The sequence below is a fragment of the Ambystoma mexicanum genome, chromosome 9, assembly GCF_040938575.1.
Source record: "Ambystoma mexicanum isolate Mex_15411 chromosome 9, UKY_AmexF1_1, whole genome shotgun sequence".
NCBI lineage: Eukaryota > Metazoa > Chordata > Amphibia > Caudata > Ambystomatidae > Ambystoma > Ambystoma mexicanum.
The window spans coordinates 1353882785-1353897916 of NC_090931.1; the positions used below are offsets into that span (position 1 = coordinate 1353882785).

At 40.0% G+C, this 15132-nt stretch overlaps 1 protein-coding gene across 2 annotated transcripts in view; it reads left to right on the forward strand.

Moving 5' to 3' along the window:
- Positions 1–15132, forward strand: part of LOC138489128 (contactin-associated protein-like 5) — a 1755478-nt gene that overhangs the window by 902059 nt on the left and 838287 nt on the right. For both annotated transcript variants that reach the window (XM_069616764.1, XM_069616763.1), the window contains exon 8: positions 13966–14230. In XM_069616764.1, the coding sequence (XP_069472865.1) occupies positions 13966–14230 (265 nt within the window). The remainder of the gene's footprint in view (positions 1–13965; positions 14231–15132) is intronic.

Here is a 15132-nt window from a genome sequence, read left to right on the forward strand (position 1 = left end):
ACAGAATGGCACCACTTTGGAGGGCCTCTGTGCAGAAGCCCGCCAAAAGTGGAACAAAGGGCTCAACCTTTGGTTTAGGAGTCACAGAGATGAACACAGATGCCATTTTAAAAACCGAGTTCTGCAGAAAATACCAACCGTTAGATTTATTTAAGATAAATAAGCCGGTGGTATGTTAGAGATTAACGAGAAAAAGTATTAACCTCCAACAATGGGAAGAATCCCATAGAGTTATATTCGGGGTCGAATATAACAAGTAGTTTCCACTGCCACCAGCCAAAACTCAACGAGGGGGGACGGGACAGTGCCCCCTCGAATAACAGATCCAGGGGTAATCGAATTACCCCTACCAGTACGTCCACAATAGGATGGTTTGTACTAGTTCTGTTAGTAAATGTATGTCTAGTAAAGCCAATGGTGACTTTACATGTCCTGGGAGACAGTGGTCAGTCCCAGGGTATGGAGTCTATGGTGGGGGTCCTCTAGGACGCCCCGGTGTTACGGCACAGAGGGTGCATTGTAACACACATAGCAAAACATATGAGACCCTATGGAGTAAAAGACCCCATAGCCCATAGAACACATTGACATTCAAAGGAATTAACCACATTCATATCCAAGAGTGGGAGAAAAAGAGTCTCACTCTTGGCAGGATGGAAAAAAACAAACTCCAGAAATCCAGCAAAGCTGTTTGGGGACTCACTAGGTTAGGAAATTCAGCCTAAACAGAGAATTCTCCCTAACATGCTCCTGCATCATTTGATCAAGCAGTTGCATCTCATATTAAAACACTTAAATTGGAATATAGAAAGTGGATCAGCATTCATAAAAGAGAAACTGAAATACACCTATGGAAAAAAATCGCAATACTAGCCATGTCTAATAATAACCAAGACATTTGGCACCTTCTTCGAAAACATAAAAAGCGAGAATTGTCGATTAATTGTATTTCAGAGGACACCTGGGCCCTTTATATTAAAGACACACTGAGCAAAAATGAACAATCCAATAACATTCTTTCATTGCGGCAAGCTATATGGGAATGCAATGTATCTGTCCTAGATATCATTAAGATCATAGATAAATTGAAAAACTCTCAGGCGGCAGGCCCTGAGGGTGTCTGTAACCTAGTTATTAAAAAACAATCATCGGGTGAGGTGTTATTGCTGTTATTTAAACAAGTTGGTAGGTCAGGTGTGATTCCCCCCTCATGGCAAACAAGCCATATTCTAACGGTATATAAAAAAGGATCATGGGACAATCCTGCCAACTTTAGAATGTTGGCAATGCTTGATGTTTCATCCAAAAATTTTACTAAGGTTCTGCTTCAAGAGTTGAATGTATGGATTGCCACTTCCAACATATTACCAGGCAATCAAATTGGCTTTCATGACAAATCAAGCACCACACATAGCTTACTAATATTAACATCTGCTATTGAGCATGCTTGGACCAAACGGCACTTAGATGTATATTGTGCCTATATAGATTTCTCCGCTGCATTTGACACTATTCTAGGCAATAAATTGTGGCATAAACTCAACTCTTGGGGAATCCCACAAGGCTTACTGCAGATGTTAATGTTACTTCATACCGACACCGGTGAGAATAAGACTCAATGCAGCAGGATGATTATCGAAAAATATGGCAACCCATTGTGGGGTGGTGCAAGGATGCATGATAGCAGCAATACTTTTCAATCTTTATTTGTCCGATATGATGAATGCATTTAATCTAACTAAGGCCAATCCCGTGAAAGTAAATGGTGTAATTGTTGGATGGCTTGCCTATGCGGACGATCTGCTGTTACTGGATTATACTCCAGCTGGCCTCCAGCATATGCTTGATTCGTTGGTGGCTTATTCTGCCACAAATGGTTTGACCATTAATATAGAGAAAAGCTAAATTATGGTCTTTTCAAAAAAACGAAGACCAAAGAGATATTTGTGGAACCTAGATCCAAAAAATTTGGAACAAGTAATATCATATAAATACCTCGGCATTATTGTCAATGAGAAGCTAACATGGGAATCCCATTGGTCCACACTGCAGAATCGGTGTATTGCGTCTACGAACGCATTAAGTGTATTTATTGGTCAAAATGGTGGCTATTGTGCCATCTCTGTTGTAAATATATATTTGGCCAAAATACGGTCTATGATTCTGTATGCAGCAGAAATATGGGGCCACTCCTTTGTTAAACGCATGGTAGTGCTTGAGTCAAAAATATTGAGGAAGCTATTTCGGTTACCATGCAATCTTAGTATTGAATATTTATATCTGGAGTTTGCTATTAAAGGTATTTGGTGTGCTTATACATGCCAATGTGTGCTGAGCTATGAAAAGGTGGTTACTTTAGCAAATGACACGATTATTGTACCATATGTGCAAGTGCATCTCCGTTTAGAAGGCATGATGCTCGTTGGTATCCGTGGCATACTACAAAGAATTTATAGAAAATTGTTGCCTGGGTGTACTCCAGGTTTGTTAATGATTGTCACACTAAAAAGAGATATAAAAAAGAAAGTGTTTGATTGTTGGAATGAGCAAAATGTAATTAATATTGCCTCGAAGTCAAATAGTAGTCCATATCTCAAACGGTATTTAACCAGAACAACGCCTCCAAAATATATTGAAGCATATCCTAGCACTAGCACTTTTCGTACATATCTTCTAATGAAATTTAATATGACGGAAGCATTAGCTACCAAAGGAGATATTGTTGGTATTCCACATGAAATGAGGAAATGTCGTTTATGTGGCAATGATGTTCATGAGTCACTTTATTACCTAATTATGAAATGTGAAAGCTTGACTGTGATAAGAACTAAATCTTTTAAATCTTTTATTAATGCTATTGACATGATGCATTTACTGAATTATGGATGTCTTTTATGAGAGGCAATGATATAAATCTAATCTGCCATCTAGTCGTATTTTATGTAAAGATTGTGGCGATTTTAAAATGTACTGAATGATGTATTTTAATGTGTAGTTGCTCTCTGTATTTAAGAACCGTGTAATTTTAGTCTTTTGTCTTATTACTTGTATATGATGTATGTTTTGTGATATATAAAGCCTTTTGGCTATAAATATATCTAATCCAATAAATACATAAATAAATAAATAAATAAATAAATAAATAAATAACATTGATGCCTCATTATCTAGCTGTTTGTTCAACCCAGTTTCTGTGAAGGACTGGGTTCAACATTTTCAGTCTTTATATGCAAAGCCTATGGAATCCTCCTCCAACTCATTTATACAGTCCAGATCAAATGAACCACTGTACATTATAGACACCAGTTATGAGATTGTGCTTGAGATTATACTTGCGATCCATTTGTTACATGCTCCAGGTCTGAATACATTTTCAAACCTTTTATTTAAATTTGAACCAAAGAACTGGGCAGCTATTCAGCCCATTTTGATCACTGAGGTGATTCGATCAGAGTATTTTCCTGTAACTGGTCCCAAGCGCACATAGTCCCAATTTGTAAGAAAGGGGCCAGAACTAATCCATGTAATTAAAGGCTGATCTCAATTTTGGATGTGGATTCAAAGGTCTTTGCTGGTATTCTTCTCTCTCTTTTAGAACTACGGGTATCTTAAACAGGTAGAGTTGAAAAATGGCAGGTTTCAGACGCAACTTGGGTAAATCCCTTAATGACCTATTGATTAAATGTTTTCAACATCTTGGGTGGAGGAAGGGTAGTAGCCAGTTGTGTTGGCTTGAGTGGATCTCACAGCGCTTTTGACTCTGGTGACCACGATCTTTTATGGCAAAAACTTGACAAGTGGGGTATTCCCAGGGTCCTGCTAAGGCTGATAATAGACCTATATGAGAATTTCACCATGTACGTGTGTCTAAACCAGGAAAACAAAAGATACAAATGAATAGGTCCAAGGATGCTAGGCTCAGAACAACACCTCCACATGTATTATCAAACTCTGCATTGCTAAGGAAGGAATCACTCTTCAATAGTATGTTGTAGAGATAAATCTCATTTTTTTTATATTAGAGTTGTGTGCAAAAAGACATAAATCCAACATTTAGAGAAATTAAGACATCAAAATGGTTTGCTAAAACAGAACAATCAGACAAAAAAACAGAAATATATTTACAACACACAGTGCCAAACAAACATTTTTTGGGACAATCTCCAAATTGTGTGTGTGCAACAAACCAGACTCCTATTAGGATTTGCCAAGAAATTCACATATTACAGTGTACATATTCAAGTCAACATTTGTGGAAAACACATAGAACAATGGTGGGTACACAAAATTATTTTTCTTGCGTAAACAGCATTAATGTGCTGTAGTTTTGGGGGGAGTAGGGCGTCTACACCAGGTGTTTCAGCCGTTTCTAGGTGGGCTAGGTGTGCCTCATCTTTAACACGGCCTTCATCAGGACGGAGTTCTGTGTAGATTGACATCTGTGCTATGGGTTAATAGATTTCACAGGCGCTAAATTTGAGATCTGCTAGCCGAATGGGCTGGTCTCTGTATGATTCGTGTGTCTAAACCATACTGGATTAATGTCACAATCTATTCTCATGTCCAGGGGGTTTAGGCAGGCACATGCCCTGGCCCCTTCTTTGTTTAACTTATATTGTATATGGCTGACATAGGAGACTACATTTGACCTAAAGACTTTGTTACACCAAACCTGCACAAGTTAATACCCTTATGGTTGGCCTACGTTGATGATTTTTTCATGTTCGATTGTACACCTTTTGGCCTCAAACATCTGCTGCAAGGTTTTTCCACTTTTGTGGATGACCACTTTCTTACTATTAATCCAGCTGAGACCAACAATATGCAATTGTCCAAGGGTAAGAAGAAGGTGGCATTCACCTGGCGAATTCAGTCTGAGCCAGTGACCCCAGTTTACTCAATCCTATACCTCGTTTTCTACATAACCTCTAAAAGTAATAACACAGCAATCTGCTACTGGTTGTGATCACGGGTGATTGATTTATCCAACCAATTATGCAGAGTGGATTTGCTGTATGTCAATTTTTCCCTTATTGCTTGTATTGTTTTTTCGAAATGAACATTGTTCCTAAACTCTAATATGGAATTGAAGTTTACGATCTACCCATAATTGAGTATGTATCAACCGTTGAAGATTTGATTTGGAGGAAGGATCTGCGAGTCCCTGGCTCAATACCACTTTTTGCAATACAATACGAACTAGGTATTGTTTCCCTAAAAGCTAGGGCCGCGTGGAGGTACATCTCTTTGTATAGGTAAAATCTGCTACCCTGTGAACAATAGCTGTTTATTCTGTATGGAAAATGGGTCCAGTGCTTTGCAGGAAATTAAAGAAACATGTTCTGCCTTAATAGGTGAATGTGGCTGTTATGAAGACGATATTTTGTTAAATCTGACTAAGGTCAAATATACACTCTATTATTATGATAGGCTCACACTGTGGATGGATTGCATCAATATGCCTCATTGTGTCATCTTCAGGGAGATCACAAGAAGAGGAGCATGTTAGCCCCCTTCCTGCTGTTCTACCCTGATAGTTATACTGGCCGTCTCTTTCTAATGTTCAGGTGGAATTAACTGCATGCTAAAGAAATCCTGGTACGATAAGGATTTGAATTGGCAGAGCTTGCTTTCTGCAGGTTCTGTAAAGATAAAGAGTATCAAGAAACTATCAAACATGTATTAACTTGCTGTACAGCTGTCCATGGTATGAGATGGAATGCTTTTAAGAAGTATGTTCATGTGTTCGAGGGGGCTAGTGATTAATTCATGTGGAAGAACTGTTTGGCTGGGTCCACCACCTCGATGGTTGTGGCTGTTACATCATTTGTCAAAATGTTAAATATTGACATTTATACTAATACCGAGTTCCTAATTTGAATATTTCTTAGCTTTACATTTTATGAAATTTTGTATCAAATTGTAAAAATTATTTTGAAATATCTCGTTGTTAAAGGTGAATTTGCTTTTAACCAATTGAACACATTTTTAAAAAAAATAAAAAAGGAAAAGATGGTTCATTTGGCAGCAGTTGCTGAGGTGTTCACAGTTGAGTGATGGTTTCGAGGATATTTTTCCAGTCTTGAATAAGTCTCAGTAAGGCACTTTTAGTGAGTGAGCTGGTGATGATTGCCAGTTAAGGGATGAGTGCTTCAGTCAGAGAGATCCTGAGTACAGAGACAGTGTCATCCATTTACAATGTGGCTTTGAGGGATGTTTGAATGACAGTCAGGTATTCCATGCTCAGTGTCCGGAATGTTGTCACAGGGGTGGCAGTTTTTGTGAGATTGATATGCAGTGTGTTGTCAGTTGTGGCATGGGTATCCTAGCTGGTAGGGGACAGGCGGGGACAACAAATCCTAACACCGAAAACTATTAGTTTGTACTTTCCAGGAAGTTAGCACATGATTCCATATCAGAAAGGCACACAGGTCCGTTGTATAGGTCAAGACATTTCCACATGTCCAATTAGCCACTATACAACATAAGACACTGACCATTCACCCTCAACATGGGGACTGGCATCATTAAATATTGGTTCTTTTAAACTTCCCTGTAATGGACTCCTAATTTCATATGTTTTGTAATCCGTGATAGGGTAGGTACCATGTCACAAAGTTGATGCATGTTTCTTTAAATGTCCTCACTTCGTTGCTTAGAGGAAATGTAACAGGGTATCCCAAGCTACGCCCCTCGTCTTGTTCAATTTGAAAATCGTCTTTGCTTTGTCAAGGGGCCAGATCCGTGTTTGCACACTTAGCATACACATTCCTAGCCGGACTGTCTGTTTTGGCAGATCAGAGGAATATCCTTCCCAGATGGTAATGTCTTTAAGTCCCGGGCTCACTAGGCTCACATTAGTGACATATGACACACCATGTTTAATTTGGTGAACGCTTTAAATGGTTTACATTGGCCTAGGTGCTTTGAGTATCATAGAAAGGGGCTCTAAGCTGTGATCTGGGCCTACACAAGATGAGTGATGTACTGATTTGTGTTCACATTTTTGTTTTATAAATAAGTCCATGTCTAAGTTTGTGAGATGTTTGACTAGAGAGTTTGTCGAGGCAGCAGAACATATTGATAATAAAATGACAAATGCGTGTCCCCTGCTCCCCTTGTTCGACATTATGTTAATTTGGGGGTTGCAAGGGTGTTCCCCATTTCCATAACAAAGAAAGTGGAGGAAATCAAAAGTAAAAAAAAAAAAAAAGAAAAAGACAGAAGCAGCAATGTAAAGGTTTACACTGTGCACTTTTCTGCCCCGTCCATTTTGGCAACACACATTTCACGTTTATCTGAGTGAGTGGACCCAGGTGTAAGGAAGTCCACACACCCTGCACTGCCCTAACCTGAGACTGGGTGGTTTGCTTCACACCGCTTGCTGTTGATATTCTTAACCATGATAAGACCAAGCGTCTTATGTGGGCTTTGCTCGCCGGTTAAGCTCCCTGGCTCTTTCATACTCTTCCTTTCCTATCAACGGAAACATCATACAGGTCTCCAAGCATGTTATTACTCTTGGGGTCTATCTTGATGCTGAGATAAACATGTCCCGCCATTTCAATGCCCTAGTCTCATCTGCCACCTACACGGCTAAACTCATCTGCCTGAGTAGGAAATGTATTTCCCCACAAACCTGCCTGACTCTCACCCAAACCATTATTGCCAGTAAGCTTGTCTATTGCAATGTGCTATTTTCCTGAATCTCTGCAAACAACCTTGCAAAATTGCAACTCCTGCAAAACAAGGGCCTCAGAGCAGCCCTGGGTTTAAACCACCGATGTCTGCACAAGAATGCCCTCTCCTACCTAATCCCACGTATTTCAGCTAAACCTGTGAATCCTGCTCTGCGCTCCTCCTCCAGCCTTGCCCTGCTTACACCCAAAATAAACCATAAGCTAGCAGGGGGCTATGTATTATCACCCCAACCTTGTGGAACTCTCTGCCAGAACATATCCAAAACAAATCTTTCCTTGACTTCAAAAAGCTCTTAAAAACCTGGATTTGTGACAAGTGTGTTTAAACATGCTATGTACCATGTTGTTCATTTGTTGTCTGTAACCACTTACTATGTACAAGCGCTGTGATACCTCCAGGTTTGAGCACTTCATCAAATGAAATAAATAAATACATAAATAAATACATGTTCACACACTGGCTAGGATGGCACAGCATTCTAGAGACAAAGTCATGTGGTCCATGGTAGTGTATGTTGGGAAGAATGATGCAGAGTGGAAGTAGCGTGCACAGAATGCGACAGAGTGTCAAAGTTGTCTCAGCTGTTGTGGGAGTAGCTCTTGGAGTCACCGTTTTATTATTTTAATTATAGTAGCTGTGGTTTTGCTTTATTCATTAAACATGAAATACCATAGCTCAAGAACGGTACAAATAAACTAGGACTGAATTTTATATTCACACAGAACATGAGACATTGTGAGATTGCTGTTTTCAGTGCAGCATTGCAGGAGTATAGAATGCATGTTGCAAGAACAACTTATACTTCTTCGTTTTCTTGTGTTGTGATTTCCTGCTATGGTCATTCTTGTAGTATGCACTGGTTCTGCTCCACTTTTGACATATGTTTATGATCTGGTGTTGCAGTGCCAAGACAAACATGTTACAGTACAATAACGTATTTAGGCAAAGGCTCACTGCCATGCAAATCAACGAGTCACACTTCCAAATATTGTCTTTATTTTATATTTATTTAAAAGGAATAATTAGTATGAGGTGTTTATCCATTTAGATATGGAACGGGTTTTTGGAAAACGTGTCTCTCTTTTGGATAGGACACTCAAATGAATATCTGTCCCAAATCTGGATTATGCTTCACATGGTTTGCTTCAATGGCTTGGGACATGGTGTTGTTATTGTTACCACTGACAGGCAACTATGACCAGGACACACTAACAATCAATAAAATCTACGTCATCATACAAAACTGGATGGCATTAAACAGCCTATGTCTTAACGATGAGAAGACAGAAGTTCTCATCGTAGGATCTCCAGCCAAAATAGCAACCCTTCAGCCAGAATATTCAATCATCAATATCGACGGTACCAATATTCCAGTGTCAAAGCAAGTAAAAACACTGGGCGTGTACATCGATGCCAGCCTGACCATGACTAAACAGATCAATGTACTTTCCTCCTCCACGGCCTACACCTCTAAATTAATTGCGCTCAGCCGACAATTTCTGACCCCAGCAAATTGCCTCACCCTAGCCAGAGCACTGGGCCTATCGAAATTGGATTACTGTAATGTATTACTACTGGGCACCTCTAACACCAACCTAGCCAAAATGCAACTTTTGCAAAATAAAGTCCTGAGGGCCGCTCTAGGCATAAATAAATCAGACCATATATCCAAGATCAGGAAAAATGCCCACTGGCTCTCCATCAAAGCCAGAATTATCTTCAAAACATTATGCATCACCCACAAAATGCCTTACCAAAAAAGGACCTATCTACCTCAATAACACTCTGCATCCCAAATCCGACATGAGGCTACTTAGATCCAATGACAAACTCCTCCTGGACCCCCCCGATTCAAAAACACAAGAGCAGGGGGCAGCAGCTTCACCACTTTAGCCCCTAAACACTGGAACACGCTACCCATCCACATCAAAAAAGCATCTTCCTTCACGATCTTTAACAAACAGTTAAAAACCTGGTTATTCAACCAATATTAGCACCCAAAGATAGGACCCCGTCCATCTTATACTGCTGTGAATATTTAGGCTATTGTATAATGTTGTGAATATTCTGTAATTTATATCATGTAATGGAACGAATGTAATGTTTGAATTTTACTAATTGCTAAGCTGTCTTATAACCACGCCGTGACACCTGAGGGTCTGGGCGTGTAACAAATAAAATAAATAAATAAATAAATAAATAAAAATAAATTGTTGCACTTGAAGGTACACTCACTCTTATGCCATTTTTTCTCGAGACCCAAAGCAATGGTGTGCAGACAGTGCCTTTACTGAGTTTCAGTTAGAACGCCAGCGTTTTACATCTCTTGCCCGTGAGGTATAGGTCATCAGGTCTGTTCAGAATCCGTGATTTTTGAAATTGAGTCCACACACACTGCATTTCACAAGGTCTGCCCAATCAGTTCTTTATTTCAAATGCATAACAATATAAAATGAAAGTATATTAGTTTTTGCTGTGCCATTTTGATCGCTGAACGGATTGCTGCATGACTGCAATAGCGGTGCCTCTGTGAATATTGCACTCATTTGAACCTGTAAAGACAGATTTAAAGGTCCGTGTAAACATAGGAATGTGTTTGCTGTTCGAAGCAGGAGCAACACATTGCTTAAATCTACAATATTCTGACAAAGAAAGAATGAGGTCTAGGGACATGAAACCCCCATCATTCCAAAAAACAGAAGTTAAAATACGGCACCTCTGAGGTGCCATTAACATCTACTGCACACCCCTTCTTAATTAAGTCTTTACAGTCCCTCTAGTGAATCACTGTATCGCAATGGAGCTTGTGAGTGATACATTGAAATGGAAAGTGTTACTGCAAATTCCGACACCCCACAATGGAGAATCAGCTACCAAGTAAGCATACGCCAAAGAACTATGGTTGATCTTCTTATGCAATTCTGCAGAAGTTGGTCTAAATGAAATGGTGGACTGGCAGAATATTTAATTATTCTTAGAGTCTCTTGTCAATTTGGTAATGATTTGCAAATGATACAACGACCTGCTAAGAAGGACATATGTGATCTATATGGTAGTCATATACTGGGTTGGAGCCACATAGAGGATTCCTACTGATTACTGGTGCTTGAGAGGGCGTTTATTTTCACCAGTTTATTCCCAGCATTAATTGAGTGTGACTAATAACCAGAGGGCCGTTTGCTTATATATGCAGATTGTGGATAACAAATGACAGGAAGGAGTGCGTGTTACAGTCACACTTCACTAGTGAGGTTGTTTTACTGATGCGTTGCCTTTAAAGGCGGTTCGGACATTGTTACGGACTGTTGTGGAGTTGCTACGCTTTTAATACACTTCCATTACAGCTTTGTCATAGTTTTACTGAAGGATTGTCAGTTTCATTTGTATCAAGGCGAATACTTTAATCCTTATGTAAGATGGCCGCGAGAGACGGTACATTTTCTACTAGAATGCAAAATAGTTTTAGGAGTCTTTTATACTCAATTCACCTGATTACACTTAATAAACGCTGTTTCAAGCACAGCACTTAACGTGACGGTTTTGCTTGGTGCAAGATTTTGCGGCGCCAGAAAGGAATTCTGTGACCATATGAGGTGAGTCCCACGTCCAGAATGGCGCAACAGTACTTGCTGTTAGGTGTGTGGAGAGCATTTGGCTATTACTGGTTTTTTAGCGTTGATATTTCGTTATTTATGTCATCACGAATGCAAGGAAGGGACTGCAAGGGGATTATACCGGCAAAGCCCTGCTTTTGCACAGGGACGTCATTTCACCAAAATGCCAGGGGTAGCGGAAGTGACATCACATGACCCTTGACCCCTGGTGACATCACAGGAAGTGATGTCATTTGATCCCACCCCGAAGTGATATCGCGGGATGCGATGGAACGCGACCTTTCACCCGTTGACAAAACAGGAAGTGCTATCGCATAGCATTGTACACTACAAAAAATATGGTTACGATATCACTATAATGTGATGTACATTTCATACAAGAATGGATCGCCATATGTATCGTTAAGATCAGTGTGTATAGGCCCATATTACCAAATTACTGTGAATGCAAGCACCATGACCAAATGATGATGTGTTGTTATATAGCACTTATACTTAAGCGCTTTAAATAGAAAAAATATACACCCAATATCACCCAACCTTTGTTGGTACTCATGTATCGACCTCAGAAGGATGAAAGGCTGATTTGAGGCGTTTAAGAACAGACTAAATCAGTGACTCACCCCCTGAAGTGTGCCTGAAATAAACCTTTAATGAGTATCAATTATTGTATAGAATTCCAGAAAGACACTTTATTTGGTATTCCTAATCTTTCTTATTTAGGGTCAGTGCTGAAAGTGTTAGACTTGTGTCACTCCTTTTCTTCTTTTTCTTCTTTTTTTAAGGGGATTTAACAAGAAAGCCAGCCACTCCAAAACTAAAGAGCCACATGGTGCTGGCCACAGCCCATGAGCATGCATTACAAAAAAAAAGGTTTTTAAAAAAAAGTTAAAAAAAAACAATCTTTTTTTTTCTTTTCTTTTCTAGAGGTCGCAAGGGTGACCACAGAGGTCACAAGGGAGACCTCAGAGGTCGCAGTTGCGACCTCTGGCGACCCCCAAATGACGTCCCTGCTTTTGCATGCCAAAAAACAGAAGTTAAAATACGGCAGCTCATAGGTGGCATTAACATCTACTGTGCATCCCTTCTTAATGAAGGCATTTCGCAGAGTGCAGCCATTTTCTATTTTACTGAAAGCTAAAGGACTCTTTCGTAAATTAGGGGTGGCAGTCTTCTGCACTCAATGCTCCCACAATGAGGGACATTAGCAGCGTCGTTGGCTCGAAGGCACGACATCTCCCTCCAGTCTTTCCACCCATCTCAGGATGGTGATGCTGAACACTGGAGGGGAGTTTTTAACCCAAGCTCAGAATTGGGCCCTAAGTGCTTGCCGTCCTGACCAGAATGCTGCATCCCACACACACACACACCAATCATGAATACGTCAATCTTGGCGTATTCCCCTAAGGCCAGAGTGAAATGTGTTGTATACAACATCTAGTATCCCCAAGTGAGCGGCAGAATTTTGCAGCACACTTTGCACCGGGTTTATGCATTTAAATGGCTAATTCATAAATGTGATTTCAGCTTCAGATTGAGTGTACATTTGGTCAGAAGGCATGAGACTGCAGCAACTGTTTGTTTCATTTTTTTTTGTTTTTTATGTTTTTTTTTAAAGAGAAAGTGTATATGGGCAAAGTTGTACCAAAATGTGTGCGTGTGCGGTGTTTCTATTGTTTCCAGTTATTCTTTAAACAATAACAAGGACACGTGCTCTGCCAGACATCATTGGAAAGTATTTCACGTTTGAAGCAGTCTTTTATAACAAAAATGCAAGAAACGATTTCTGGCATCTTGCATGGCCCCCCTTTCCTTCCTGCTTGCAAGAAACATTGAGTGTGAGTGATGTCATGCACGAATGACGTGAGAATGGAATTTTGTAGGTGGGAACCGTTGGCATTTTAAGAAAGTCTGTAACACTTGACGGTTGGATGCTATTCTTGAATGATGAAGATGGCATCGGGAGGTACAGAAGGGTCTGGACAGTGTTGTTAAAATATGTTCAGGATACAACTATACATGGAGGCAGGTCTAACAGTCTTTCTGGGAACACTAACGATGGGAACACTTATCAGATTTCCCTCACACATTATACACACAGAAAATAACTTAAACTCAACGTCCATTGAAAGTAGAAAGGGATTTGGACAGGCGGGATGCCACACACAACCCCTCGCATACACATACCCACACAACACACACATCTAGGATGCCACCGATTTCGGATGTCACTGGTGTATCTTGTGTGTTGTAATGTGTGTTATTTTGTATTCTTAGTTGGGGCGGGGAGCTCAGCGAGTTAAAGCTTTGCCTCAGATATCTGTGTATACTAGGCAGAAACTGGTTCCAATCCTACAGGTTCAAATCAATTGATGTTGGTAGTCTGAGTAACTTTAAATTGAGCATCAATATTACTTATCCATACATTACTTCGAAGCAGGACAATTCTACATAAGGCTCAACATATGAACGGATATCCTATGTTTGTCTAAGGACTGAGTTGCGCAGTATTTAACCGTGGAAGTGAGATCTATTCTCTTCTAGGTGACCACCCAACCCCGATATCTCTACAACTAATAGAAACATATCTCATAGTTTTACCTCCTAGCTTCCCCTCCCACTAATGCCAGCTTTCTAACATATTTTACAGGGTAATGTGACGTTTTCCTGCTCTAGCCAACGCATTGTGCCAATCACATTTGTGAGCTCCGGCAGCAGCTTCCTGCTCTTGCCCGGCACCCCCCAGATCGACGGGCTGTCAGTCAGTTTCCAGTTCCGGACGTGGAATGATGATGGGCTGTTGCTGTCCACCAAGCTGTCTGAAGATTCGGGAGGCCTTCTTCTCTACCTCCATACCGGGAAATTGATACTCGTCATCCAGAAAGGGACAGAAAATACAGTGGAAATCAGAGCAGGTATATTTATTTAAGTATCTGTTGTAAACTGTGACACATCTATTCTTGGCCAAGATTAATGTTAGCTACATGTCGGTAATCCAACACACATTGCCCTAACTTTGCAATGGGACGTAGGAGGTAAAGTATCAATGTTGTAGTCTTTCGAATGAGATATTTCATGATTGTTACACGGTGCTTCCAAACAGTGCTTGATGATTAGCACATGATGTGTAGGTGGCTATGCATTGTCTATCAGTGTAGCACATGGCCTCTGTTCTTAGACAGAAACAGATTCATATATATTCCACTATAGCATGTGTTATGGTATCAATTAAGCAATACATCCTACATATTCTAGACATGATTACATGTTGTTATTAAATCAATAAACAACATAAATCAAATACCAGCCATTTAAATTAGGCACTCACCAACGTGAACACATGCATCACTATAGGTCTTCCAATGCATTTGCCACTCCAGATGTTTTGGACTTCACATCCCAGCAGCTCTAGCAAAGATAGTCAATGGTGTGGAAGCATGGGTATCATGGTCCAAAACATCTGAGAGCCACGTGTTTTAGACTCACAGTTAAATGCAGTCACGCTACACCAAAATGGCATCAACACTTTTCTTGAAAAAGATGCTGTGCTTGGAGAGTCTATTGGCTTAAATGTCAGCATAAAAAATAACCAAAAATCATAGAAGGTCCTCATGGCCCCCATTTCAATTTCAAAGCAGCAAATGAATGCAGAATGAAAGGGACTATGGAGGTAACCCTAATATATTTGGGTACAGAATACAATTGAAATTCAGAAACATTATTTGGAAGTGTGCGCATAACACCAAAACATTCATAAAATAAGGCATACAAAATACTTTATTTTGACATGGTTTCTATTTTTGTTATATGGTTTAAA